Source organism: Podarcis raffonei, chromosome 10 (genome assembly GCF_027172205.1).
Source record: "Podarcis raffonei isolate rPodRaf1 chromosome 10, rPodRaf1.pri, whole genome shotgun sequence".
Lineage (NCBI taxonomy): Eukaryota > Metazoa > Chordata > Lepidosauria > Squamata > Lacertidae > Podarcis > Podarcis raffonei.
In genome coordinates, this window is record NC_070611.1 from 66,125,794 (window position 1) to 66,152,269 (window position 26,476).

General features: G+C 44.3%; 1 protein-coding gene across 19 annotated transcripts in view; it reads right to left on the reverse strand.

The window, feature by feature from the left end:
* CELF2 (CUGBP Elav-like family member 2) overlaps positions 1 to 26,476 on the reverse strand; it is a 547,441-nt gene that overhangs the window by 361,211 nt on the left and 159,754 nt on the right. For 3 of the 19 annotated variants that reach the window (XM_053405499.1, XM_053405498.1, XM_053405496.1), the window contains exon 1: positions 14,538 to 14,848. The exons of 2 other annotated variants lie outside the window; for them this stretch is intronic. In XM_053405499.1, the coding sequence (XP_053261474.1) occupies positions 14,538 to 14,644 (107 nt within the window). In that variant the 5' untranslated portion in view covers positions 14,645 to 14,848. Of the gene's footprint in view, positions 1 to 14,537; positions 14,849 to 26,476 lie in introns of those variants that run through there. 14 more of the 19 variants (XM_053405502.1, XM_053405506.1, XM_053405503.1 and 11 more) reach the window with 8 other exon arrangements.

The following is a 26,476-nucleotide window of genomic DNA, read 5'->3' on the forward strand; positions in this document are numbered from 1 at the left end:
AAAGTGTCACGTTCAGTCCCTGGCATTTCCAGCTGAGAGGACCTCCTCCAGGGAGCAAAGTTCAGAAGGGCCTTTTGCCCAAGATCGCCTCTGCTCATCAAAGCAGCCACTGCAAAGGCCTTAAACAGTCCAACCTCACACATTTTCCTCCCAAGCATCTGCCCAAAGCCACCTCTCATATTTCACTCAAAATCCCTTCAATGCCCGCCTTTTCCATAAAGTCTTTAGCGCTAGTTCCAAGTCATATTGCAACTGATCAGCACGGTTTCACGTGGGATCCTCCTGTGTCAGTTTGTAAATCAAGTTTCTTTGGATTCTAAGTTTCTTTGGATTTCTGATCTGCACCTTGCTGTTTTGGGTTATTTGTGGTGCTTTTGGGGTAATTGTTTTTGAGCAGAATGAAGTCGAATACATTTGCACAAACAGCAAAATATGTCAGAGTCAACACAATTGAGTAGAATAGCGCAACGTGAAAAAGCAAAACTGAACCGCCCTCCTATTTTTTCGCCGACAACAGAGTTTGCAGCCGTATTCAGGTTTCCCTTATTGTTCAACACACCTCTCCTTTTCCACTTTGTCTGTCAATATGCTGTTCAGAGTCGTTCAAAATGGCTTTGTACATATGAAGCTGCCTTATACTGAGTAAGGCAGTTTGTCCCTCTGTCCCTGTATGCTGTACCCTTGACTGCTGGCACGGCAGTTCTCTGAAGACTAAGGAAGAAATTATCCAAAATCCTGTGGTCAGAGGGCTTTCAGATAAATCCAAAGCATGAGCCAAGCCAATGGGAACCTTCCAAAAGCCACTGCCCTCTTTGTTTCCCTAGGATCTCTATCTCACCCCCTAACAAGAGAGAATCTTGTCATGCGCAGTTTGTTAGCCAAACATGGCAGGCTTTATTTATTTATTTATTTATTGAAGAAGAAGAAAAAGAAGAGGAGGAGGAGGAGGAGTTTGGATTTGATATCCTGCTTTATCACTACCTGAAGGAGTCTCAAAGTGGCTAACAATCTCCTTTCCCTTCGTCCCCCACAACAAACACTCTGTGAGGTGAGTGGGGCTGAGAGACTTCAAAGAAGTGTGACTGGCCCAAGGTCATTCAGCAGCTGCATGTGGAGGAGCAGGGATGCGAACCCGGTTCCCCAGATTACGAGACTACTGCTCTTAACCACTACACCACACTTGCTCTCAATATACCTCTATATACCTGCCATTCTTCCAATTTTTTTTTAATGACACTTATGTGGCATCCCGCAACATAAAGGAATCTAGAAGGCTTTAATAAGAATAAAAATAAGAATAAAAACGACAGGGAAGGGAAAACTTCCCAGGATGAGGAACTGGGAGAAGAAAATAAAAGCTCCCAGGTCCACCACTTTCTGTGTGAGATAAGGGTTAAGAGTTACCTTTGAGAGAGGAATCTGTGTTTTCTTTTTTTTATCTCATTGCCTGCTTTTGTTTTTATTTGGATTAGTTTCTTTTATCTCATGGTATTATGAAAAAGCTTTAATAAAATCTTATCAAATAAACAAATAAGTATGAAAACAGGCAGAAACCCACCCTAGCACTGAGAGATCTAAGCCAGAACTCAGCTACAGTAAGGTTGCTTGTTGTATAACTGGCCATTGGCTCAAGCCCTAGGATTCGTTCTCCTCCCCCCAAAAAGTGGTGCTTTCTAGATATTGCCAGACTACAGCTCCCATCATCCGTGGCCATTGGCAAAGCTGGCTGGGGATTATGAGAATTGGGAGTCCAATAACTTCTGAAGGGCACTATGTTGGCTAGTGCTGCTCCAGGACCTATTATCTCCTCATGAATATACATGTGGTAGTACTTTTAAAAAATGTAGCCCCCAAATTTTAGGATAGATTGGTCTATTTCTGGTCCATATTGATGTTGCATGTGTCCATTCACAAGTCCTCTTTCCACATTAAAGGTAAAGGTACCCCTGCCCGTACGGGCCAGTCGTGTCCGACTCTAGGGTTGTGCGCTCATCTTAAGAGGCCGGGAGCCAGCGCTGTCCGGAGACACTTCCGGGTCACGTGGCCAGCGTGATTAAGCTGCTCTGGCTAGCCAGCACCAGTGCAGCACACGGAAACGCCGTTTACCTTCCCGCTATAAAGCGGTACCTATTTATCTGCTTGCACTTAAGGGTGCTTTCGAACTGCTAGGTGGGCAGGAGCTGGGACCGAAAGACGGGAGCTCATCCCGCCGCGGGGATTCGAACCGCCGACCATGCGATCGGCAAGCCCTAGGCGCTGAGGTTTTACCCACCGCGCCACCCGCATCCCCTTTCCACATTACTCTGTATTTAAAGGAAAAACCGTGGGAAGATTCATATTTAAATACATATTTTATTTCAAAACGTGCATTTCTAAATATAGAAAAAGAGAATTTGATCTTAAAATATGCACTTTTAAACCTTTCGTTATTTATTTTTTAGATGAGAACTTTATTGCAAAATTCAGAGAACTTTGAAATCTGAATAATTATTATGTTCTGATTAGTCCAGAAGGTGCAAATTATATCAGCTTGCTTGAATGGGCTTAAAAAAACAATAATCTCCTCCACCCCTGAGGGCTAGGATTAGGGATGGGCAAATCTGCCAATATCATTTTCCTCTAAGTTTCTCATTTCCCCCAATCATCAGTTCCCTTCTCCACATTTCCACATCAGTCTGTATTTCTTTAAGTCCTCATGAAAATTCATAAGCATTTAAGTGCAAATTTCTCCTAACGTACACATTTTCGCAAAGCAATTTTGTCTAATATAATGCCATTTTTGTATCTTATTTTCACTCATGTGTGCATTTTTAGGCACACTTTACTCCGGTGCATGCTGGGCAATTGCATTGCAACATTCAAAGAAATGTGAATTTAGAAGGAATGTTGTGTTTGAAGTTCATGCACTGTGTGATAAAAGCGTGACTTAAATAGGTTCACCTCTAAATGCAAACTGAATTAATTTCTCCTCCATTCCCAGTCAAGAGGGATGCCTAACCCCGTAACCTGTTTTGAAAATTGTGAAGGAAGCCAGAATCTCATCGTTGGTGGATAACCTGCTCTAAGTATTACATCTAACTTCACCCTAAAAGCGTTGTTCATCTAGCGGCAGAAAATTCCTTAAGTGAATAACGAATCATGAAGACATAGATGACGTAATCAGGAGAAAGGGGGGGAAGAAGAGGAAACAGCAAACACAACCCTTTAAATTTTACCACTTGGGCAGTTTTTAGGAGGGGGAAACCCTAGTTTTTATTTCCTCTGTGGAGAAGCCAGCAACCGTGTTTCGTGAACTCTTAATGATTCATCACTCCTCTCCAGTAGCCAAACATTCGGCAGGTCAAGCAGATTTGGGCAGCGGTGCCAGCAACTCCTGCTGCCCTGATAATCCAAGCCATTCCAGGCATGGCGACACTTTCTCTCGCCAGCTGCCATTTCTAGTTACCTTTCGTACAGCTGACATAACGCGTCGATGTGTGGGAAGCAGTAAAACAGTCCTAAGGAAGCCATGGCAAAGATAAATAAGGAGCGGCGCTCGGCCGTCTTTAATGATACCAAGAGAACGAGGAATGCCATTATTTTTATTTTTTGCTTCTGGAAATGATGGCTCAATCACCTGAAAACCGAGCGCTCGATTAAAACCAGGAAGTGTCTTTCTGCTCTGTAATCTTCACTGATGTGACTCTCAGAAACAAACCATAAAGAGTTCATCCATAATCAATTCAGAGGCACCATTTAGAAAGAGAGGCAGCCACCGCCCACTTGACATGGGAAATCCCCTCGGAAACACATACATCTCAAGTTATTTTGTATGTTCAGAATGCTGACCAGTCATTCCCTTTTCCGATATATTCTATTCCATTTTCCTCCCTGCTCAGTGTCATGAGTCATCATTAAATTTCTCTTTCCTTATGTTTCCCCACCACCACCCCAAACAGGGGCTGTTGTTTTTTGTACTTCTGCAAACTTTGCAGGTCTTAATCTGAGGGTTGTGGGTTCGATCCCCATGTTTGGCAAGAGATTCCTGCATTGCAGGGGGTTGGTCTAGATGATCCTCATTGTCCCTTCCAACTCTACAAGCCTGTCTCTCTAGCTATCTAGCTAGCTATGTTCTTCTACACTAATACTAATACTAATACTAATACAAATTATTATTATTATTATTATTATTTATACCCGCCCTCCCCAGCCAAGACCAGGCTCAGGGCGGCTAACAACCAATAATAAAAACAAGTTGATTGAAATACAACTTAAAAAACAAGATTAAAATACAACATTAAAACATTAAAATGCAGCCTCATCACAGGAGGAGAAAGGGGAAACGAAAGAGGGGGAGGGAATCAAATTGATTGCAAGCCAAAGGCCAGGTGGAACAACTCTGTCTTACAGGCCCTGAGGAAAGAAATTAGATCCTGCAGGGCCCTGGTCTCATGAGGCAGAGCTGGAGCCAGTGTTGAAAAGGCCCTGGCTCTGGTTGAGGCTAATCTAACTTCCTTAGGGCCCAGGACCTCTAGGGTGTTGCTATTTATGGACCTTAAGGTCCTCCGTGGGACATACCGGGAGAGGTGGTCCCGTAGGTACGAGGGTCCTAGGCCGTGAAGGGGTTTAAAAGTCCTTTAAAGATGGCAACTATATAGGTGGACAGCAACTTCAAGGTCTTTTCTCAGATGAAGGATAGGAGGGATTTCTAGGAATTTAAAACAACAACATCAACCTTTCCATCAAAACCGTTTGAGTTCAGATTTTGCCTACAAATGAAGTTGGAGGTCCTTCCACAAATGTCAAGCCATGTCAAGGGCCGTTAAAGGACGGGTGTAATATCTTGGGGTGGATGAACAGTATCCGAAGCCAGCTTCAAATTGGCGGCAGCACCACCCAAAGTGTTTGCTCTTGTTATTTCCTTGGTGATGACACCCCCTCCACAAAACATCATAGTTATAACTACTGCCAAGAATGTCCATGCCCAGGAATACAAACCAAAACTGCTGGTGTATCACTGGTAAGATCTCTGCTGTCAGAGATGTGTCGTGTGAACGAAACTGGAGTCCGTAGCCCAAGCCCAGGATTGTTTCAATTAAAAGAGCAGCAGATCAGAATCCAAGCCTCTCCACTTACAGCACCCTCCTTGCCTCCAGGCTTCATCAAGTTAGGTGTTTTTAAGGGCTGTAAAGCAATGAACTTTCCATCAGCGGCATCGTCAGCTAATTAGCCCTCCTGATTACAGTAATTACTATTGATTCACTCCTGAATGACTTCTTAAGTAGCCAAGTGCAAGTTATGCTTGAAAGTAGAAGACCCACATATGAATATTAAACCAGCCACTTCCTTTTGTGTTTTTTTCTTTTTTTAATTTCCCTTCCACCCCGTTCCTCATTCAGCTCTCAAGGTACAGCTTGCAAGCTTATATATTTAAAATTGAGAATGGGGGTGTCAAGAGGAGGAACCAAACCTTACTTAGAAAAGGCATTCTAATCTCACAACAGGAACTTTTAAAAAACATGCTGAGATATAGAAAATGCCGTGTATGCATCTGTGGGAGAGAAACTTTCAGAGCAAGTAGAACATAGAGCACTTCACCAGTCCAGAGCTAAAACTGATTTTGGGGCTCTTTCTCCATCTGAATCTGATTGGCTTTGCCTGCTCTCCATGGCTGGATTAACTCTTATTCTAATTAAATTGCAGGGTGGGAACTCAGGAAAATTGTATCTCTGGTGGCTGGGCTGAGAAAGATTTGTTCCTGAGAACCAGGAGAGCTACTGCCAGTTAGAGTAGACAATATTAGACTCAATGGTTTAATGATCTATCTTGTTGAAAGTGCAACAGCAGAGATTATTCATTCGAGGGTTAAGTCTGTTATCACTAAAGCAGATAACCAAGATGGCAGTAGTGGTTTTGCTTAGCAACCAGGCATAGTGGCATGATGTCTGGTGAGGTGGAACATACTCTGATTGGCTTTGTAATTCTGAGGGAGTTTTCCTGTGTATGTTTGGCTGAATGTCTCCTTGCTATGTACAAGGCCTGATGTAAGAAAGACAAAACTTCTCTGTCTCTTTCTTCTTAAACCATACACTGTTTTGTGGGGTGTCCTCAGCAAAAGGTTATCTGGGTTTCTTTTCTCTTTGAAGTCTCCCTGTATTATTTAAGTTACTTTGTGAATGTATCTAAGGCACCTTTCTAGGAGAGGGGCACCACTGCTGGATGCAGCCTTAACACAGTCATAAAATAGACTTCAAAGATCATATAATATATTGAAATATGGCAAATTATCTACTGTTTCCCTTTCAATGTAGATTGATTTGGTGTGTGTTCAGAGTATCAGAGGCTCAGTGAGGTTAGCAGAGTAGGTAGCTTGCTGTGGATCCTATGCCTGCAGCCTAACAGAGTGAAGCACATTCAACAATTACACACTACTGCTGGGGAAGGAGAAAGTCAGAAGACTGCAACTCTGGATAGATAGATAGATAGATAGATAGATAGATAGATAGATAGATAATTTATTATGGTCGGAGACCAGCTTATAAAACACCCTTGGGGGTACAGTCACAGAAGAAAAACAGACAATTAAAACAATGTACAACAATAAATTTAAAAACAATGTACAGCAATAAACTATTGCAGGGAGTTGACCCAGAGTCACCCATGGAACCGAGTTTGGGGATTTTCATGACGGACTAGTTTGAGTTGGGAGGTGGTCTGCACCTACAGATCTGTATACAGAATCTGGCGACCATCCGGGTCATCTTCTGATCTTTGCCTAACAGGAAAAGGTCAATTTTTTGCTTTTGCGGGAGGTCGGCAAGCCTCACCAGTAGGGGATCAATGGTCTCACTACGTGCCTCTTCATAAAAGGGACATCTAAAGAACAAGTGTTCTGGACTTCCTACCTCTTCCAATGGACAGGTGCAGAGTCTCTGAGCATATGGGACTTTTCTAAAGGCTCCTTCCAGGACCGGCGAGGGAAGAGCCGAGCTTCTGGCGAATGTAAAGGCCCTTCTTGCATTTCTAGATATGAGAAAGAAGAGATATGCTGCCGGTGCAGCTATATATTTCTTGATTTCTCCAATTTTATAGTCGGGGCACCTTGAGCAGTCCGCTTGTCTCTCAGTGTCTAATATTCTTTGCCTGACTGTAGCTTTTGCCTGGCCGAACCCCAGGCTTAGAAGGGCTTGAGGGGCAACAACTCTGGATATCTGCAGCCAGCAATTTTTCTAAACACTAATTCTGAGCAAGAAGAACCTTTATGAGCAACAGGAACATAGGAGGTCAACAGAGATGTCCTTAAAGTAGACACTCATTCTTAACTCACCTTGTGCTGGTTTCTGGGGAAGGAAGTGACACTGAAATGAAAGCCTGCCCTGAGCAGATGATTGAAGAGTTATGGGACTCAGCAGTGCTGCAATGGGATATTCCTGTTTAAGGTTTTGTATAGCCAATGCCTATCACAAAACAACAGTCTCTAAAGTTGTTCTGAACTTCCTTACAGAAGCCATTCTGGGGTGTCAGCTCAGTGCAGGGACCAACTCAGAAAGAAGAGAAAGATCTCTCCTCAACATGTTGATCATCCCGGTATGAGATAAGACACAAGTGACAAATATGCTTAGAGAACTGTTAATAGCTCAGGGGTTTAAATGAGGGAACTGATCAGCAAAAGCCTGGCAAAATAGCAAGCCAGGAATGTGGTTTAAATGGAGAACAATGATGAACACAAGGAAGGGTGGACAGATGCACAACAGCTGGGTGGTTTCTGTTTTGAATGGATAAATGCTAGCTGAACAACAGCTAGCCAGTCTCCACTGTGAATGGGGAACAATGCATTTAAAAGAAGGCTTTAAAAAACTCTTTAAAGTTCCCTGCAGATTGTTTACCAGTTAAGAAATTTGCAAACCGGCACTGCACAGAGTCTAAGAACGCAAGACAGGAACTCCCTGCTTCAAATCTTACCTTCTCTACCAAGTCACAAGGTGGCCTTAGGCAAGTTGTGCTTTTTGAATTTAGGCTCTCCACCCCACTGCCTCCATCCCCATCTGCCATGTAGGAACCATTGTTTCTGCCTATCTTCAATTGTCCCAGTGCTATGGATGTGAGGTGCTTTGATTACTTGCAAAATGCACTAATTGATGCTTTTGAATTATGGTGCTGGAGGAGACTCTTGAGAGTCCCATGGACTGCAAGAAGATCAAACCTATCCATTCTGAAGGAAATCAGCCCTGAGTGCTCACTGGAAGGACAGTTCCTGAAGCTGAGGCTCCAATACTTTGGCCACCTCATGAGAAGAGAAGACTCCCTGGAAAAGACGCTGATGTTGGGAAAGATGGAGGGCACAAGGAGAAGGGGACGACAGAGGACGAGATGGTTGGACAGTGTTCTCGAAGCTACTAACATGACTTTGACCAAACTGCCGGAGGCAGTGGAAGACAGAAGTGCCTGGCGTGCTCTGGTCCAGGGGGTCACGAAGAGGCGGACACGACTAAACGACTAAACAACAAGAAGAAGAAATGCACTAAATGTATGATTAAGTGGGCCAAAGTCTGGGGTAAGTGGAAATGGCTCTGTACATTTTGGGCCACTTTATCACAGGACGATATAAACAGATCAGTGGTGCAACTTGGTGGGTTTCTATTCCTGCAGCAGGGTCCCTGCAGGGTCTCTGACTTCTGCATCCTAGAGACACCCAATGGGCATGAAAGGGGAGTGTTGTGGCCACTGCATGCTCCAAAGAAAAAGCATTTAGGAATGTGGAAAACACAATGTGCTTCTGCTTCAAGGGAATGGTGTGCAAGCTCCGTTATACCCAACAGAGCTTGCAAGAAAACACAACATTCGTCACTCCCAAAGAAGATATTGGAGCACTCCAAATCATTTGCACATAAAAAGGTAAAATGGGTAAGTCCAGTCAAAGGTGACTATAGGGTGCGGCGCTCATTTCGCTTTTTAGGCCAAGGGAGCCAGTGTTTGTCCACAGACAGCTATCTGGGTCATGTGGCCAGCATGACTTAATCACTACTGGTGCATGGAGGACCGTGACGAGTGTCAGAGCTCATGGAAACGCCATTTACTTTCCCACTGCAGTGGTACCTATTTATCTACTTGCACTGGCATGCTTTTGAACTGCTAGGTTGGCAGAAGCTGGGACAGAGCAACGGGAGCTCACCCTGTCGCAGGGATTCGAACTGCCGACCTTCTGATCAGCAAGCCCAAAAAACTCGGTGGTTCAAACCACAACACTACCCGTGTACCTTGATTTGCCCATGTACATGCACAGAAAACAGTGTGCCGAAAAGTAGCACATGGAGATCTGCATTGATCAACTGCAATGAATCCCTAACTGTTATTATTGTACAGTTATAAGGTCTTAGAAGCAACATCAGATATATTCCAGCCAGGTAAAAACATTCAAGGAGGGTGTGAAGCAGGGCAGGTGAGGGGGTGTGACCTGGTAGGAGAGGTGTGTCCCGCGAAGAGTCCCAAGGGTCAGACAGAGAGGCATTTGGCTCCTGGGCAGAAGTTCTCCATCCCCACCATAGTTAAACCTCCCTCCATTAATTCATCTTAATCCATTTTAAAAGAGCAACTAATCTAGTGAGCCTTCACTATGGTAGAGAGTCCCACAGGCAAACTTTGGCCACATTCACACCAGATATTTAAAGCACCGTGATACCATTTCAAACAGCCATGCCTTCCCCCAAAGACTTTTAGTTTGTTAAAGGTACTGTGAGTTGTTAGGAGACCCCAATTCCCTTCACAGAGCTACAACTTACAGAACGCTTTAACAACCAATCCCTCTTCACAGGGAGCTCTTGAGAATTGCAGCAGTGTGAGGGGAATAGGGGCCTCCCAGCAACTCTCAGGACCCTTAACAAACGGCAGTTGCCAAAAAATATTTTGCGGGGGGAAGCAGTGACCGTTTAAAGTGGTATAAAGTTGAAAGGAATGGTGTGATTTTGGCCTATGTGCCATGAGAAGCAATGCTTTCTTTTGTCAGACCCATCTGATTCATTAGACAACTGTGAGTTATAGCACACAAGGGAGAAACATCAGCACCTATTTTCCTTTGCACGGGTAAGAATGTAAGGTTTCCGAATAAATCTTTCACTTTGTCTCAACAAAGGAACTGGGCGGCGGCAGCAGTGGTGGTTGTTAGAGACGTATTACTCTCTGGGCACCACTTGGCTAAGTAACACTAGAATGGAAAGACATCATCCATAAGAGTAAAGGAGCTGGCGTAGGAAACATTCACATTAGATTATCATTATTAATGTAATCAGCATATATATGCACACAGGTACTCCTGGAATAACACAGTTACTATAGAAAACCGCCAACAACAACCAATTAAAATCTGATTCGAAACCCACATTAGTAACCGGTAGATGATAGCTTCCATAGATTATTGTCAAGTGATTCATTAATGGCTTTGAGGGAAAACTAAAAGGTCTGTTGAAGCACAATGGGGTACATTTCAATGTTCGAAAAGAAAGGACAGGGCGCTTCAATGACTGGAAAGACTGTGAACAATTTGCAATTTTGCTTTTAGTAGAAAAAGGGTAAGCGATGGGCTGCTTAGTTTTAATGCATGCCAAGGAACAATATTCTGCAGCACAGAGAACCCTTGAAGAAGCTAACTTAGCTGAATAAGATGAATCAAACAAAGGCTGGCGCTAATATGCACGGGCACAACCTGAATTTCCATACAGTGCACACAAACTACTTTGTGTGAGAGTTTGTGTGCGCACACCCACAATCAGGCAGCTCAGCAGAAATACACCTGTCAGGAATGAATGTGGGGATCGCTCAGTGCTTCAGCTTCAGCACCAAGGGGAGCTGGACTGGACTTCACAGCACAAATGTCACATCGACCTGAGCATCGTCTACCCAGAGAAGGTTGTTCCTTCTTTAAATTATGTTGACATGCACTCTCGATACTCACAATACTCCAAATTGTCATAGGGGACAAGAACAGACCAGAAGCCAGAAGCAGAGCACACCTTAGAAACTGTGAAATCTGCTCAATGGCATTTCATGTTATTTGGAGACTTCAGTAATTGCACACTGTGTGTGTGTGTATGTGTGTGTGTGTGTGTGAGAGAGAGAGAGAGAGAGAGAGAGAGAGAGATAAAATAAATAAATAACAAAGGGTGAAAAAACCTGAAGAAACTGGCTTTGACGGGTCCAGGACAGAATGGAACTACCCAAGATTTAAGTTACCCTAGAGCACCAATGTTCCGTGCATGTAGTTCAGCTGGTGAAATGCGACTTTCTATCCTCTCTCCCTATGCTCCTCAAAATTGACCCCAACCTGATTTTGGGAGTGTGCAGGGAGTTGGGGGGGGATGGGAGAGGAAAAAGCTGCTCTGCTGTATATGTACAGAATTGCAGCATTGGGAGAGATCTTCTGGGATAGCTCAGTCGGCAAAGCATGAGACTCTTAATCTCTGGGTTGTGGGTTCAAGCCTCACGTTGGGCAAAAGATTCCTGCATTGCAGGCAGTCTCTTCCAACTCTGCCATGATTCTATGACCCAGTGACTTTCCTCCCATTTACACTAGACAGGTAACCAGACTGGTGTGCAGAGTAGGGGCAGGCCCTGCATCCTCCCTCCCCTACATGGGAGAGAGACAGGATGGTGATGTGTAGTGATCCGCAAGACATGAGCATGCCAGCCATGTGTGGGGTTGGTGCTTGAACAGGCTTATAAACCCACCTTGCCCCTTGGGTGAATGAAGTATAAGTTTCATGTGCTAACTGAAGGTGCACTGCTTTTTGAAAACACTGTTTTAGCATTGTGATGTTTGCCGCCCTAAGCTCCTTCGGGGGGGGGGAAGAGTTGGTCACAAATGTAATAAATAAATGAGCAAAGCAAGATGGCGGGAGAGATGGAGCCAGCTGCAAATGGAACAAGTGTGTATGCAAGGATGGCTTGCCTAATCCTCAGTAACCTGTCAGGTTTGATGCAGATCTCACTGTCTGAATTCAATAAAGTTGGGAGCCGGTTGTATGTCTGCTTGGGGTGCAAATGGAAAGGCAGCTATTGGGAGCCTTAAAGTGAAAATCCACTTTTCTTGAAGCCAATACAGTGGTACCTCGGGTTAAGAACTTAATTCGTTCCGGAGGTCCATTCTTAACCTGAAACTGTTCTTAACCTGAGGTACCACTTTAGCTAATAGGGCCTCCCACTGCCGCTGCACGATTTCTATTCTCATCCTGAAGCAAAGTTCTTAACCTGAGGTACTATTTCTGGGTTAGCGGAGTCTGTAACCTGAAGCGTCAGTAACCTAAAGTGTCTGTAACCCGAGGTACCACTGTACCAACATGTCCATTAGGACTCCCAAGCAAGCTGAAGTCAGCTGTGTCAGAGTTATATCCAAATCAATCAACGAAGCTTAAGATAGCTATGATTAACTTGGCCCATTAACTTTTAACTCGATTGGAGCCATTGATTGCCAATTATGGTATCTCCATATTTAAACACGACCCTTCCTCTTTTATTACAATAAAGTTTGGGTAGAACACCACACCTCAGTGGCATCCATCATTTGCTTCACAACATAAACAAGTATCTCCTGCTTTTATGTCACACCCACGTTGCCAGATGCATTTAGACAGCAAGCAGGTTTCCAGTGGCTACCTCACATAGGTGACACAAAACAGTAACACCCATTTACATTATTCCTGAAACGAACAGCGCCAATTCCCACTCGCAGTGATCATAATCTTGAGCTGAAATCCTGAATGCACTTCCTGACGCAGTAAATAAAATATAAACGGCTGACTCCCCTTAACCCTACAATGTTTGTGTGTCGGATTCGGAAGATTTGCTTGAGAGCTGCCACAAATTATTCCTATTCACCTCCCACGAATGTACTGATCGAAACAGACAATTCAACCCAATTCAAAGTCAGTATCACGCTACTGTGAACATAAACAAACCTTTGGAAGAAACTCTTTACCGTGAAGGTTAAAAATGCAAAGCAAAACCATTCCTCCAACTGCCATGAAATGAGCTAACTTTTTATTATTTCAAAATAGCGTTATTCACACGTGGATCTCATGGTTAATAACACCACCACCCAGTCCCATTTTGCAATTATGAGAATGCATTCCCAGGTTTTAATTTTTAGAAATCATCTTTTACAACCTTGCAACCCTGAGTGGGTTTTCATCTTCTTCTTCAAGACAGGCACTAGAGGAAGTGGAGTGTTTGCTATTTGTTATGTCTTCAGAAATTCTGACATATGTTAGAACAGCTGGATTTTTTTATTGTTATTCCCAAGACTATAATTTAAGTAGCATCTCTGTGAAACTGTGGAGCAAGTGGAAATGATCCAAAATAAGATAAGAGTTTGAGGAAGGCTAACAAGAAGCCGCTTGTCCAGCCAAAACCTTTCCCTATTAAGCATTCAGGATCTGTAAGTTTCCTTCCTGAAATTAAAGAAACCGCTTTATAGCTTTGCAACTTTGTTCTGGTAGACAAAGTCATAATATGCAAGGGGTTGGAGGGAAATAGTGCATCTTTCTCTCTCTCTCTCTCTTTCTCACTCACTCTCCTTAAAGAGATAAACAATGGGAGTGTACTTCATTTCACAGTCTATACAAATAAGATTAGTGGAAATTAAATGGGACGGGGTTGTTGCTGTTTTTTGGTCTGTGTTTTTTTAAAGAGATAGCATTTTTTTATATATAACAAAACACACACAACTACAACCCCAGACATACATTAAGCTAGCTTGACAGCTCTATTGTTCTATCGTCCCATTGTCAGCCAAAAAGATGTATTCACACGCTCGGATGTCTGCTAGGGAAAATAGACAAAAGACTACACCCCGCCCCCCCCCCCGCCCCAGAAGCAGGGTGCCAGTCTGAGCAGAAATTCTGGCGCTCTCTCTCTCCCCTTCCCCGCCCCCCCTTCCTTCCTCTGAAAAGCTTCTGCTAACGGCTGGCTCTTCATGACACCCAAGAACGCTAAGAATCCATTCATCTATGCAATATGAGTTTCTTCCAATTATAAATATATATGTATTTATCTATTTGTCCCCCTCTCCTGAGAAAAGCGCCAAGCGGTCAGTGTGAGCTGTAGGAGGGGAGTGATTAGAAGAGGTTATTTATATAACCCAAGCACCAATTTAAGTGGCATTTAGGGAATCGGCTCTAATATGGAGTCTCCCTATTGCTCTTCCCTCGTGCCTTTCCCACCCCCCAATCCCTATTAATGAAGGATGCAATAGAAGAGGCATCATAAAGAAACTGTTGGGTTTGGGATGGGTGGGGGTGGCGAAATTCCTTTTTTAAAAAAATGAAAAAATGAAATTGCTTCCTGTTGGCTTTTGCATTTCAAGCCGTATGTAACTGGAGGTTCATGATACAGAAACACCACTTGCAGAAAAGCAGGGTGTATATGAATATATCCTCCCCCTTTCCCCCCCCAAAAATAATTGGAGTGGGAGAAGAGTACTTGATACCTAGCCACAATGGGCCCTGGCGACTGGGAAAAAGCCCCCGCCTCAAACAGCCCCCGCCTGTACAAAGGAGGCATCAACGTACCTTAAAAGAAGCTCTTCACTTCTCATAGTAACAGCGGATTTCGGACAGCGCATGCTTTCTGCACCGATATTTGCAACAAAAGCCGGTTCAGAAGTGCGCTCAAACATCAATGCCACAGTAGCTACCCACTAATGGCTACTCTCTCTCTCTCTCTGTCTCTCGCCAGACGCTGAGTGGCGGAGCAAAGGGGGCCCCTGTAGATTCACTGAACAGAAATAATCCTCTCTGACAAGTTATGTTCTCTGGGCATATTTTACATTAATGCACTAGGCTGCCTATAGGGGTCTTGTTTGCGCTCGCTCTTCCTTGGCTGGTGTTAGCTTCTTGTTCTAATTACCAAGAAAAAGGGAGAAAGAAATGTAGGACCCGTCCCCAAAATGAGAGAAAGGACGTTGGAAACACAGACACAGGAGATCAGGTTTTTGTGTGTGTTTGTGTGTGTGTGTTTTTAAAGGGACATCTCTCCTCTTTCGGCGGAAGGGAGAACATACAAAAGTCTCATTTGCATACTCCCAAAAAACCATCAGTTGTTTCACAAGCATTTTAACGATGCCAGGCAGACAGAACTTTTGCACACTTAGAGGGGCTGGAATCTGAAAGTTCTTTTAGAGACTCACAGCATGAGGTCCTCCTCCCCTCGTTCCCAACACATTCCAAGCTGAGTGGTTTTATCGAATCTATGAGCCCCAGAACAAGGGAGGGAGGGGCAGGGAACCAGAAGAAAGTTTTCATTTAGGGGCTTAGTGGTTGGTTTTTTTAAAAAAGCTTGCCATTTTTTTGTCTTTTAACCCCTAGTGAGCCACTCCCTCTGTACTCCTCTGTATCAGTTCAATACAACGTGACTCTATACAGTGGTACCTCGGGTTACAGACGCTTCAGGTTACAGACTCCGCTAACCCAGAAATAGTACCTCGGGTTAAGAACTTTGCTTCAGGATGAGAACGGAAATTGTGTGGCGGTGGCACAGCGGCAGCGGGAGGCTCTATTAGCTAAAGTGGTGCTTCAGGTTAAGAACAGTTTCAGGTTAAGAACAGACCTCCGGAACGAGGTAACCTGAGGTACCACTGTACTGCGGTTTGGGTAAATACTAACTTACTCACTCTCTCTCTTTTAACTGACAATAAAAATTGCAGCAAGGACTCCCTCCTAGCAGAGATGAGCCAGCCCTAGCTATCATTTTGCTTTTCCTGGAAAATGCTCTCCTCGCCCACCTTAGGCAATTTTTCACTTCTCTTTGCTAACATGTTAATTTCTATGGCTTGCCCTCAACAACCCAACAGTCACAGGCCAGATTAAACAAACCCAAGCGCACTAATGGAAGCCAGTGCAAGAACTCCTAGTCGCACAGTACAGTGGTGCCTCAGGTTACATATGCTTCAGACTCTGCTAACCCAGAAATAGTGCTTCAGGTTAAGAACTTTGCTTCAGGGTGAGAACAGAAATCGTGCTCTGGCGGCGCGGCGGCAGCAGCAGGATACCCCATTAGTTAAAGTGGTGCTTCAGGTTAAGAACAGTTTCAGATTAAGTATGGACCTCCGGAACGAATTAAGTACTTAACCCGAGGTACCACTGTATTTCCCAACTTTTCCTCCCCTATGCGCTACCCTCGCTTGCTGTGTATCACAGGCACAGTGATATGGGGCCCAAGGCCCTTTGCCCCCACAATAAATTTTTTTGAGGGGGCAGGCCTTCATAGAAACTTCTTGCATGGGGTCAAGAGGTGAGCGGGCTTTGGAAGGCAAGGTCTGCACCCAGTTGTGCGCAGCAGAAGCAAGTGCACTTTTGCGACCTACTTTGATGTTTTTAACAATCAAGTAGTGTATAAATTTTATGAAATAACTAAATAACAAATAGAGGAGGCAGAACTTTGTTTTTGATTCAGCAGCACACTTTTTATGCTGGATTTGCATGGATCATGCGCATTCAAATCCATACCTCTGCATAGTGCACACATGCCACAAGCAGTGTGCAATACAGAAATGCCTCTATTCCACCCAGCTTGCAAATGCTTATCTAAATTTTGCTTACCATGGACAGATCCTGATTAATATATTTGACGAGGCTTTGTGGAGCCAGGGGGAAATGGCCATCTGGTTGGGCCATTCCCATCTCCACACAATCTCAGGGATCAGGTCTCGACTCTTCCTACTGAAGAACCTGTTAGAACATCTAAAGAAAAGCATTGCCAAGCCCTGGCGATGGTACAGCTTCCACAGTTCAAAAACAGGGCAAAAGCCCATCAGCATTGCCAGCAATCGGCACAATGGTTCTCTTTCAGAAAAGAGGAAAAAAATTGCTTCACTAAAGACCCTTTGGGTTTCACTAGGAAAATCAATGGAACTTCTGTTGGGAGAGTTCAGTGAACCCAACAGTGGAAAATCCTCCGTCAGCTTTGTTCTTACTTGGGGAACGTGGCAGAAGTTTACTAGTCTGGGGGGCCCCTCCAGGCGTCCTTTTCAGTGTGAATTCATGACAATTTGTGCTCCAGAGGGTATTGGTAAGCCAGATAAAATGGTGAATTCGGACTTTCAAAAAGCTTTCAACAAAGTATCTCGCCAAAGACTCCTTTGGCAGTCTTGGAACAGGAGGAGAGATCATCTTGTGGATCAGGAATTGCGGCAAGAAGCAAAGAGGGGGTGGAATGGACAGTTCTCTGAATGAAGAAGTGTAGACACTGGAGTCCCCAAGGATTGGTATTGAGACCTGTGCTTTTTAAGGTGTTCATAAATGATCTAGAGTTAGGGGTGAACAGGGACGTAGCCAAGTTTGATGATCATACTAAACTGCTCAGGGTCATTTTTAAAAATGGATTAAGAAGAGTTCCAAAAGGGCATCTCCAAACTGAGTGACTGGGCAGTAAAATGGCAAATGCAATTAAACACAAACAAGAGTAAAGTGATGCTCATAAAGGTAAAGGGACCCCTGACCATTAGGTCCAGTTGTGGCCGACTCTGGGGTTGCGGCGCTCATCTTGCTTTACTGGCTGAGGGAGCCGGCGTACAGCTTCCGGGTCATGTGGCCAGCATGACTAAGCCGCTTCTGGTAAACCAGAGCAGCGCACAGAAACGCCATTTACCTTCCCGCCCGAGTGGTGCCTATTTATCTACTTGCACTTTGACATGCTTTCAAACTGCTAGGTTGGCAGGAGCAGGGACTGAGCAACAGGCGCTCACCCCGTGGCGGGGATTTGAACTGCCGACCTTCTGATTGGCAAGTCCTAGGCTCTGTGGTTTAACCCACAGCACTAGGGGCCAATAAATTATGAATTTCACATTAATACTCCAGGGGTCTGAAGTGGTGGTGAGTGACTAGGAATGAGACCTTGGGGCTGTAGTGGAATAGCTCGATGAAGATGTCCCTCCACTGTGACCACAAAATAGCTCAAATTCCATGCTAGGAAAGGAATTGAAAATAAAACTGCTGATCTCATAATGTCGTTACGCAAATCTACAGTGTAACTACATTTGGAGTACATTTCTGGCCACCTCACCTAGAAAAGGATATTGCAGAATTCGAAAAGGTTCCAAAAGGAGCAAAAAAATGATCGGGGGAAGAAAGGTTACCGCATTTTGGAATTTATAGTTTACAGCAAAAAAAAGAATAAGAGGTGACATAAGAGATTGTAAAAAATCACACATGGCATGAATTAAGAGCATAGAGAAAAGTCTCCCATAACATTAGAAATTATGGATTTCCCACAAGGATCATTGGTGTCAGGCAGCGGAGGAACCAACCCCCATGGCAGGTTGCCAGGAATGGACAAGGCAAGGGAAAGTTCTCACCAACTGCATTTTATTCAATATTTATTCAATATTTACAGAGAGAGGCTTAGAAATGAAGCCTCTTGGAATAATGGCGCTGCTCTGAGTAAATCTCCCCTCCCCTTCTCCCCCACTTTCTCATTCATCATCCCTTCTATGGGTGGCACTGAGGTCCCTTCGCTCTCCTACTTTGAAGGCTTGCCGGGTTCTGGGAGATGGTGGGTCTGGAATGCTTTATAGTGATAACATGCCAGCCAACTGCTCCAGCTCTGCCTGCTCCTTCTCTCCCATTATTTCCCAACTTCTCCCCTCATCTTCCTCTGAGCTGTGACCTCCCTCAAAACCCAGTTGCTACTCTGAGCTATCTTCTTCTTCTCTGGAAGGGAAAGGTCAGGCTGGTGAGGCGGTCTCCACCATTCCTCCTCTGCCCAGTCCCTGACAATTGGTGGCCGCTAGCTTGGAGGATTAGACAAATTTATGAAGCATGTGGCTCTCAATGGCTGCTGGCCACAATGGCTATGGTCTCCCCCTACTGCTGGGGGAAATATGTCCCTGAATATTAGCTGCTGCAAACCTCAGGAGTACTTTTGTGCTCTGTTCCACCTTCCTAGGTTCTCACAGGCTTCAGGTTGGCTCGATCCAGCGGGCTGGAAGTTCTTAATGGGGACAAAACACATGCGAGTGCCTCAACAAACAGATCTGCCCCCAGTGCGTTTACAGCATCTCTGTGAAATCCACACACACCTCAAGTTAATTTCTTGCTGACCTCATGGTGATTAATGCAAATTAAATTTCACGCTAATTGGCCTGAGCAGCTTTGCATGCAAACCCGAAATTGGTTATTTTCGCTAACGGTGTTAAAAAGATACTTCTGCTGTTTGCTCAATAAGTTGGATATAAATCGTTATTAGTTTTAGGGCACGCTTGTAAAAACCCACCCAGCACCTGATATCAAGATAGGGAGGACAAAGGGTAAGAGGACAGCATTCAGAGTCCCACAGTTTTCTCTGTTGCCCAGATTTAGTACAGTGGTACTTCGAGTTAAGTACTTAATTCGTTCTGGAGGTCCGTTCTTAACCTGAATTTCTGTTCTCATCCTGAAGCAAAGTTCTTAACCCGATGGAAATATTTCTGGGTTAGCGGAGTCTATAACCTAAAGCGTATGTAACCCGAGGTACCACTGTAAATGATGATGATGATGACGATGAAGATAAGAGTAATCCACCTGCACCACTGGTTTCTTTAGATTCCCAGTTGCCTGTTAACAAACCTTGTACCATATTGGCCCGAATATAAGCCGCCTTTCCCCCCCCCAAATTCCGACTCTGAAAAGTTAAAGTGCGGCTTAAATTTGTGACCTTACAAAAATGGGATTTTACAATATCACTGCTGAAATAGACATATGGCAAAACAGAACGGGTGTGAGTGCCTGTGGAATTTTAAGGAAGCGGCTTATATTTGGGTATTGTCACTCCCCCCCTTGAATTTTAAAGGTACAGCTTATATTCGGGTGTGACTTATATTCGGGCCAATACGGTACATTGTTGTGAGTAAAATTTCCCCTCCCAATATTATCACCCTGTTTGTTCAAAACTACAAATCTATCACCCAGTCTTCTAATCACTTTTTAACTTTAACACAGATAGGGGTGGGCAAATACGTTAATTTTGGGGTTTTCCCCCCAAAATTCAGCTCTCCACATTTTTACAAATTTGTGATTTTTTAAAAAAAAAGAAGTCCTTATGACAATTCTTCAGAATTTCTCTGCAAATTTCTTGAATATATACATTTTGCACGCAGTTGTCTCTAAAGTGCACGTTTTTGCAAAGCAATTTCCCCATATTTCCTCTGTGGTTAAACCACAGAGCCTAGGACTTGCTGATCAGAAAGTCAGCGGTTCGAATCCCCGCAACGCGGTGAGCTCCCGTTGCTCGGTCCCTGCTCCTGCCAACCTAGCTGCTCAAAAGCACATCAAAGTGCAAGTAGATAAATAGGAAAGGTAAACGGGAAGGTAAACGGTGTTTCTGTGCGCTGCTCTGGTTTGCCAGAAGCGCCTTAGTCATGCTGGCCACATGACCTGGAAGCTGTACGCCGGCTCCCTCGGCCAGTAAAGCGAGATGAGTGCCGCAACCCCAGAGTTGGTCACGACTGGACCTAATGGTCAGGGGTCCCTTTACCTTTTCTTTTTTATGCAGCTGGAGAACTACATTGCAAAATTCAGAGAAGTCTGGATTTTGGAAGGTGACTGTGTTTCGGTTCATGGTGTTGTTGTTTTTAAAGTGTGAATTAGGTTAAGTTTCACTTTAAATGTTAACTGATTATAATTTCGTCCACCATCCCTAGAGGCAGCTGAAATCAGCTGAAATCAAACCTGGGCTGATCTTGCTTTGCTGGGAAGGATACGACAATTCAGGCCCTTGAATAGAAGGCAACTTTAGGATCAGGTCCCACTCCAGTTCCCATGGTTTGTGGTGGCCATGTTTTTCCCCACCAACTGCAACCTAAGTGGTCTCAGCAAAATAAGTATTCTTCTATGTACCTCCCCACATCTCTGATGTTTACTGTTCTTGAAAATCACACCTTGACGGTTCAGCCGCAGGCAGCCATCATTCATCGATCCCTTCACTTCCTGGTATATTTCATTGAATTCCAATGTATCCGCCATGTTAACAGCACCTCCACCCCCCTCACCCCACTATGGCAGGAGCTGAGGCCACACCAGCAAAACGTGCTGAGCTGTTCTTGGGAAAAAGTTTTGCAAATGGAACCAGGCAGGGAGACGACAAGATGCCTGGAACGTGGGATCTTCTCCATCTAGTTCTAACAGGAGCAAAGGGAACATGAAGACACAGAGGAATAGAAAACACTTGGTGTGGAAAACCTCACTTCCTCCTTCCGGGGCCATTGGCTTTCGGTCGCACAGTTGCTTAGTGCTGTCTTGCCTCTCCGGTTTGAATCTGATGTTGTGTCTAACAGCAGATAAGGACTAAGAAGCCGGGCTCTGAATATCCATATCAAGCCTGGCCAATCCAGAAGCTTTTTATTGTGTGCCACTCAAAGGAGCCAAGGCACACACCCCTATGCCATTCTGTGCTGCACGAAGGCTGAGGCTACGTTGCACTGCATCCATGGTTCCAAACTTGGCTAACATCCACCCCTCATCCGATGCCATTTTCGTCCCTGACATAATGATCATCACAACTAGACGCACTGTTTAAGGGCTAAACTAAGTCATCTGAAAGACTGTGCTCTGTAACTCCCCGACATCAGCCAGAATAATATGCAAGGCCCTCATTGTGTCTCTCTCTCTCACACTTGATAAAGAAGCAGAGCTATAGCAGAGCTCAAATCCTAAATCATGGAAGCCAAAGAGCTAGAACAAAGAATCATTTCATCCGCACGTATTTGGGGAAGACAAGTCTGGCAGGAAGCCAAATATACAAAAAAATAAAAAAATCACACTCAAGATGCTATTTCAGCATCATATACAGTATACACCATTAAGTTGGAACGTCAATCATCAGGCCAGACTCTAATGGCTCACTGGGGCTCTGTTTGGCTATCAATTTGGTATCAAATAGAATGGCAGGCATTGCTCAGCCTTTTGGGATCCTCTGGAGTGGCTGACGTTTCAAGTGAAAATGCATTTTTGCACCAGCACTCGGTGTTGGGGATGTGGTTCTTGGGAAGAACATTTTAACCCTTTCCAGAAGATGCTAAAAATGTGAGCTGCTAAAGTATTCGGGTCCCTCTACCTCGGCCTCTTCATTGAAAGGGTGTTTATGAATATTGAGCTTCCATAGCAAACACCTGCCTGCACATGCTGTAACCTCAGTTTAAGAAAAGAAATGTCCAGACCCTAAACCAGTGGTTCTCTTTGAAAATATGACCAAAATAGCTAGAAATCCCACTTTCAAAGCCTACAAACTGGGGTAGGTGAGAGAGATGCCTTTTGGTGTTGCTGCTGCTGCTGCTGCTGAGCTACAGTTTTACATTGAGAAGATGCCCTTTTATTGCTCAACACTTTTAAAAATATGGATAACCAATAGCATGTGTGCACACATTTGGATGTGTTCATGGTCACTGGTAAAACCCTGCATGTTTAATAGCAACTCTGAGAGGGTTGAATCCTACTCAGAATTGACCTATTGACATGTATGAACCCAAGTCAGTCATGCGAACTAATTTCAATGGATCTACTCTGAGTATGACCAGCGGACAGGTCCATTCTTTTCAATGGATCCATACAGAGTCAAAATAAGTTGAGTATTCTGAATTGCAGCTTGCCGGTAAAGGCGTTTGAGCCCTCTGTGACAAATGAAACCAAGATTATGTCAACTGACATGGCAAACATACAACCCAACATTCTGTTGAATCTTATAACACCAAAGGCCAAACCACAATTGATCAATTAACTTCATCCTTAGTCCTCACATTCTCACCATTAGAAGATCCCCCAGATTTAGGTTTGTTGAGGCCCTAAGCTACTGAAGGTAATGGGGCCCTTTATATGTCCAGCTGTCCTTTGTCAACAACAAATTGTCACTTTTTGTGTTGAATATATGCTGTATGGTAATTTATGGACCTAATACGTATCTAAAGCACAGATTGAAGTTGAATCCTGACAAGACAGATGTACTGTTTTGGGGGGACAGGAGGTGCCTAAACAGGGCTGCCTTCAGATGTCTTCTAAAAGTCAGATAGTAGTTTATCTCCTTGACATCTGCTGGGAGGGTGTTCCACAGGGCAGGCACCACTACTGAGAAGGCCCTCTGCCTGGTTCCCTGTAACCTCACTTCTCGCAATGAGGGAACCACCAGAAGGCCCTCACAGCTGGATCTCAGTGTCTGGGATGAGTGATAGGGGTGGAGAAGCTCCTTCAGGACCGAGGCCATTTAGGGCTTTAAAGGTCAGGACCAACACTTTGAATTGTGCTCAGAAACATACTGGGAGCCAATGTAGATCTTTCAGGACCAGTGTAATGTGGTCTCAGTGGCGACTCCCAGTCACCAGTCTAGCTGCTGCATTCTGGATTAGTTGTAGCTTCCGGGTCACCTTCAAAGGTAGCCCTATGACTTTTGAATTATGGTGCTGGAGGAGATTCTTGAGAGTACCATGGACTGCAAGAAGATCAAACCTATCCATTCTCAAGGAAATCAGCCCTGAGTGCTCACTGGAAGGACAGATCGTGAAGCTGAGGCTCCAATACTTTGGCCACCTCATGAGAAGAGAAGATTCCCTGGAAAAGACCCTGATGTTGGGAAAGATGGAGGGCACAACAGAGGACGAGATGGTTGGACAGTGTTCTCGAAGCTACCAGCATGAGTTTGACCAAACTGCAGGAGGCAGTGGAAGACAGAAGTGCCTGGCGTGCTCTGGTCCATGGGGTCACGAAGAGTCGAACACGACTAAACGACTAAACAACAACATGACGGGTTGGGTAACATGTGTCCCTCTAGATATTGTTGGACTACAACTCCCATCCCTGACCATTGCTAGGTTCTCTTGTCTGAGACTGATGGGAGTTGAGAGTCCAACACTATCTGGAGGGCCACAGGTTAACCACCCTTCCCTTATCAGTTCCACTCACAGTCAAACAGAACTAAACACACAGAGGAGGAATGAGTAGAAGTCAACCTGCTTTGTGAATTTAAAGTCACCCAGCAGCAGTGAGATCACCATCACTATTAGGCACCCTCAGTGGAGTTTTGCATATCAATGCCAAGCGACACACGGATGTTTCTGCTGCTTGGGTGTCAAGAGATTTCGAAAGGTATGAGCAGGATACTGCGATTTTTGACTTCTCATTATCCATGCCATCCATGTTTTTCTAGTTCACAAAATATATTCAATGGGATAACAGATAGCCGGCACAAGGTGAATGCAAATGAAGCTGAGGAGACCTGCAGGAATATACAGGACAAACTTAACAGGCAAACGATTCAAAAAATGTCACCCGTACTGAAATCAAAACAAGCAGCAAGGAAAGAATAAATCTGCTACTCTTTAAGGTGCCCCAAACCTCTGCTATTTTTTCTGCTGCAGCCTGGATACCCTTAAAGAAATAAGATAAGCATGATTGTGCCCTCCATTATACCAACACATTGCCTATAACTACAGAAGGGAAATTTTTGGTACTCTCCATTTTTCATTTCCCCTCCCAATCTTATATTCAATTCCCTGCATTCCCATGTCTGTTTCTGAATTATTATTTTTTCAAGTCCTCTTGAAATTTCATCACTATTCTAGTGCAAATTTCTCAGAATATGCACATTTCTAAAGGAATTAGTTTTCCTAATATACCCACTTTTGCAAAGCGAATTCCCTGATATAATGCATTTCTATATGCTATTTTCACTAAAATATGCATTTTAAAGCACACTTTATCCCAATATTTGCATTTTTGTACACATTACTAGGTTGGAGAGCGACATTGCAAAATTCAAAGAGGTGCGAATGTTTGAAAGCTGGCTGTAGTTTGGTCTGCAGGACGTTTCGGAAAGGGAGGGTAAGGTAAGCTTGTCTTTAAATGTGAACTGAATAGAATTTCTCCCCCACCCCTATTTATTACCCAGAGGACATTCTCTCATTAAACACACATTTACTGAAACATATGAAGGCTCCACCCTGAGTTTCTTGGAAGATGGGCTAGATACAGATGTGGTTAATAACTGGCAACCACATCAGTTGCCAGAGCTCATAAATTTAAACCCATCATGGTCAAACACAAAATAAAAGCTTTTTGGGGACATGAACTCCCTTCCTTGCTATGTGGGCCTTAAGAGTGCACAATTTTGTAGAGTAATAACGCCCCTCCTCGCTACACCACATTCTCTCCCAAGCAGAAATTTCTCATGTCATCCTCAGTTAAATTGTACGCGATGACTCTGCCGTTGGAATTATTCCATGGAGGAGACAACTTGGTGACTGCCAACTTCATTAAAAATCTTCCCTTGGACTTCATGGGGGCACTCATTCACACTGAACAAACAAACACACACAGCCTTTATGGCCGAGAACAAAGGGAGTTTTCCTCACTTTTGTTTGATGTCAATCACACTCGAGATTAAAGCTGCTGTTTTATGCATTCATAGATTCCTCTCCCCCCGCTCCCCATTTCTGATCTGCTTTTTTTCGAAGGCTCACTATGCACTTCAAAAGGTGTACACTTAAAAATAAAAAAAACCCCAGAAGCAGTGTTCACAATAGGCAGCCTTGTATGCCAGCGTATAAGGCACCTGAATATTTTAATTATATGCTTTCCCGTCCCAATCCAGACCTATCCTGAAATATGGGTAAGGTAAAGGTAAAGGTACCCCTGCCCGTACGGGCCAGTCTTGCCAGACTCTAGGGTTGTGTGCTCATCTCACTCTATAGGCCGGGAGCCAGCGCTGTCCACAGACACTTCCGGGTCATGTGGCCAGCATGACAAGCTGCATCTGGCGAGCCAGTGCAGCACACGGAACGCCGTTTACCTTCCCGCTGGTAAGCAGTCCCTATTTATCTACTTGCACCCGGGGGTGCTTTCGAACTGCTAGGTTGGCAGGCGCTGGGACCGAACGACGGAAGCGCACCCCACTGCGGGGATTCGAACCGCCGACCATGCGATCGGCAAGTCCTAGGTGCTGAGGTTTTACCCACAGCGCCACCCGAGTCCGAACGAACTATGGGTAGGGTATATCATATCTGTATTGAAACCCTAAGCAGTGGTGAATATAGAAGCATCTTCACCAAGCTTGCTATGAATATATCCTTTCCTTTCCAGGACTGAGCTCTGGAGGGAAAAAAAAGAATTTGCAGCAAACCACAGTGAAAAGTTTGCAGCAAACCACAGTGAACAGTACTGAATGGCTAGCAACTGTGATGCTGCATAGAAACCTTTTCCCATCATGGCCCCCAAAGGGCATTTTACTTCTAAAACTGTATACGTACACACATACACACCCCACAAAATTACATCAGAATTATATATACCTTCATAATAACTTAACTGCATTGTTATACCATAATACAGGAGTTGCTTATCTTTTTGGCTCCATGGGCACTGGAGGAATTCTCATGGGCACTGCAACCTACAATTCAACGCTTGTTTCAAGTCTACTTTCAGCAGGGGGGGGGTGGAGACCATGTGGACATCAAGGAAGGTCTCTATAACTCCATGTGCAGCCAGCGGCACTA